At 60.4% G+C, this 2,319-nt stretch overlaps 1 protein-coding gene across 1 annotated transcript in view; it reads right to left on the reverse strand.

Moving 5' to 3' along the window:
* Positions 1–428: 428 nt before the first annotated feature.
* TMEM82 (transmembrane protein 82) overlaps positions 429–2,319 on the reverse strand; it is a gene marked incomplete at its 3' end in the record, with an annotated part of 3,622 nt that continues 1,731 nt past the window's right edge. The window contains 2 exon segments of the mRNA XM_029087337.1: positions 429–616; positions 1,863–2,292. Of these exon segments, the coding sequence (XP_028943170.1) occupies positions 429–616; positions 1,863–2,292 (618 nt within the window).

Below are 2,319 nucleotides of genomic sequence, written 5' to 3' on the forward strand. Positions count from 1 at the left end.
CCCATCCATCAGCATCTCACGTCCCCGGTGGGACCAGGGAGCAAACCCTTGGCACCAACACAGCTTGTGGGGCCCCCCCTAAAAATCAGGGGTCGTGTGAGCGTCCCCCCAACCTTCCCCGCTCCTCCTGGAACCCTTTTCCTTTGTCCCCATGGGGGATGTGTGAGCAGGAGGATTTGGGGGAGGGGAAGGGGGGTGCCCATGTTTTGGGGAGCTGGATAAAGCCACCCTGAGTTCCTGATGCCTGGTTACACCCCACAGCTTCTCAAGATGCCTCCTGTGATCCCAACCTCCTCTCCAGCCGAACCTGCTGGGTCAAATCCTACAGGAGATGGAAGAAGAGAAGCAGAAAGGTCCCTCACGGTGGTCTCAGGGCTGCTGCCCACCCCTCACCCCAGCGTCACAGCCAGGAGGTGACCCCATCTCACCTGCCACCTGCATGCCTCCAGCATGGCTCCGGCACGGAGAAGGCACCAGAACTCTCCCAGCAGTGAGATGAGGACGTGGAGGACATCGGTCCAGCGCCCGACGGTGAGGAGGAGGATGAAGAGGCCGCCCATCCTGACCAGCACCGTCCGGTACACCGGCTGCCCGACCCCGCTCCGCCGCGGCTCCTCTGCGGGGACACGGCCTCGGGGTGGTCACCAGGGTGGGGACCTGTCCCCTCCCCAGCCCCATGACTGGGGCACACTGTGCATTTTGGGGGGGGCTACATAGAGCATATGGCCCCAGGATGGACCATCGGGACCCAGGGGGCCCCAAACTGCCCCTATACACCCCCAGGATGCCCCATATACACCCTACACAGCCCCAGGATGTCCCATACTGTCCCATACATCCCCAGGATGCCCCATATGCCCCTATACAGCCCCAGATGGCCCCCAGTGCCCCCATTTACACCCAGAATATCCCATACTGTCCCATATAACCCCTATACAGGCCCAGGTGCCCCTCTGTCCCCCCATATACCCCCAGGGTATCCCATACAATTCCATACAGCCCCAGAATACCCCCTGTCCTCCCATATACCTCCAGAATGTCCCATACAGTTCCATACACCCCAGGATGCCCCATATACCCCCTATATAGCCCCAGCATGTCCCATACTGTCCCATATACTCCCAGGATGCCACATATAACCCCTATACAGCCCCAGGTGCCCCTCTGTGCCCCCATACACCCCCAGGATGTCCCATATATTCCCACATGCCCCATATACACCCTATACAGACCCATATATCCCCTGTACAGCCCCAGGATGTCCCATATACCCCCAGGATGTCACATTCATCCCCAGGGTGCCCCATATATCCCCTATACAGCCCCAGGTGCCCCTCTGTGCCCCCATACACCCCCAGGATGTCCCATACTGTCCCATATACCCCCAGGATGTCACATCCAGCCCCATACTGCCCCATATACTCCCACATGCCCCATATATCCCCTATACAGACTGAGGATGTCCCATACAGCCCTAGGATGTCCCATATACACCCAGGATGTCCCATACAGCCCCAGCATACCCCATATACTCCCACATGCCACATATATCCCCTATACAGCCCCAGGTGCCCCTCTGTGTCCCCATACAGCCCCAGGATGTCCCATACTGTCCCATATACTCCCACATGGCCCATATATCCCCTATACAGACTGAGGATGTCCCATACAGCCCCAGGGTGCCCCATATATCTCCTATACAGCCCCAGGATGCCCCATATACTCCCACATGCCCCATATACCCCCTATACAGCCCCATATATCCCACACACACCCCCAGGATGCCCCACACCGGGTCATATCCCCCCTCAAAACCAAAACCCCCCCACAACCATCACCGGGGGGGTCAGGCCCGGTCTCACCCTGCATGTAGGTGACCAGCAGCGCGTAGCAGATGGTGAGCGGCGTCCAGAACCGAACGGCCTCGGCGGTGGAGAGGAAATCGCGGTTGATAAGAGCCACGGCGGCCAGGTCGGCCACGGCGAAGGTGACGGCCAGGGCGTTACGGAGCAGGTGAGGGACACGGTGACCCCCGGCGAGGAGGAGGATGCAGAGGCCGCAGTAACGCGCTCGGCTGTGCAGCTCGTACAGGGTGCAGACGTGACGAGCCAAACGCCGGGTGTAAGTAGCCAGTAGCCCCGCTAGCCCAACGGCCAGGACCAGGTTGCAGGTTCCATGAGGAGCTTCTTCTAGCAAGAAGCTGAGGCTGCAGGACACCCCGCAGCCCAGCGAGTACTGGCACAGCAGATAGAGCTGGCTGCTGTGGGCACCCTGCGAGAGCGGGACGGGACCCTCAGCCGCCGCGGGGGGCACGGGGGA

This window comes from Antrostomus carolinensis, unplaced genomic scaffold, assembly GCF_000700745.2.
Source record: "Antrostomus carolinensis isolate BGI_N321 unplaced genomic scaffold, ASM70074v2 scaffold26381, whole genome shotgun sequence".
NCBI classification, from domain to species: Eukaryota; Metazoa; Chordata; class Aves; order Caprimulgiformes; family Caprimulgidae; genus Antrostomus; species Antrostomus carolinensis.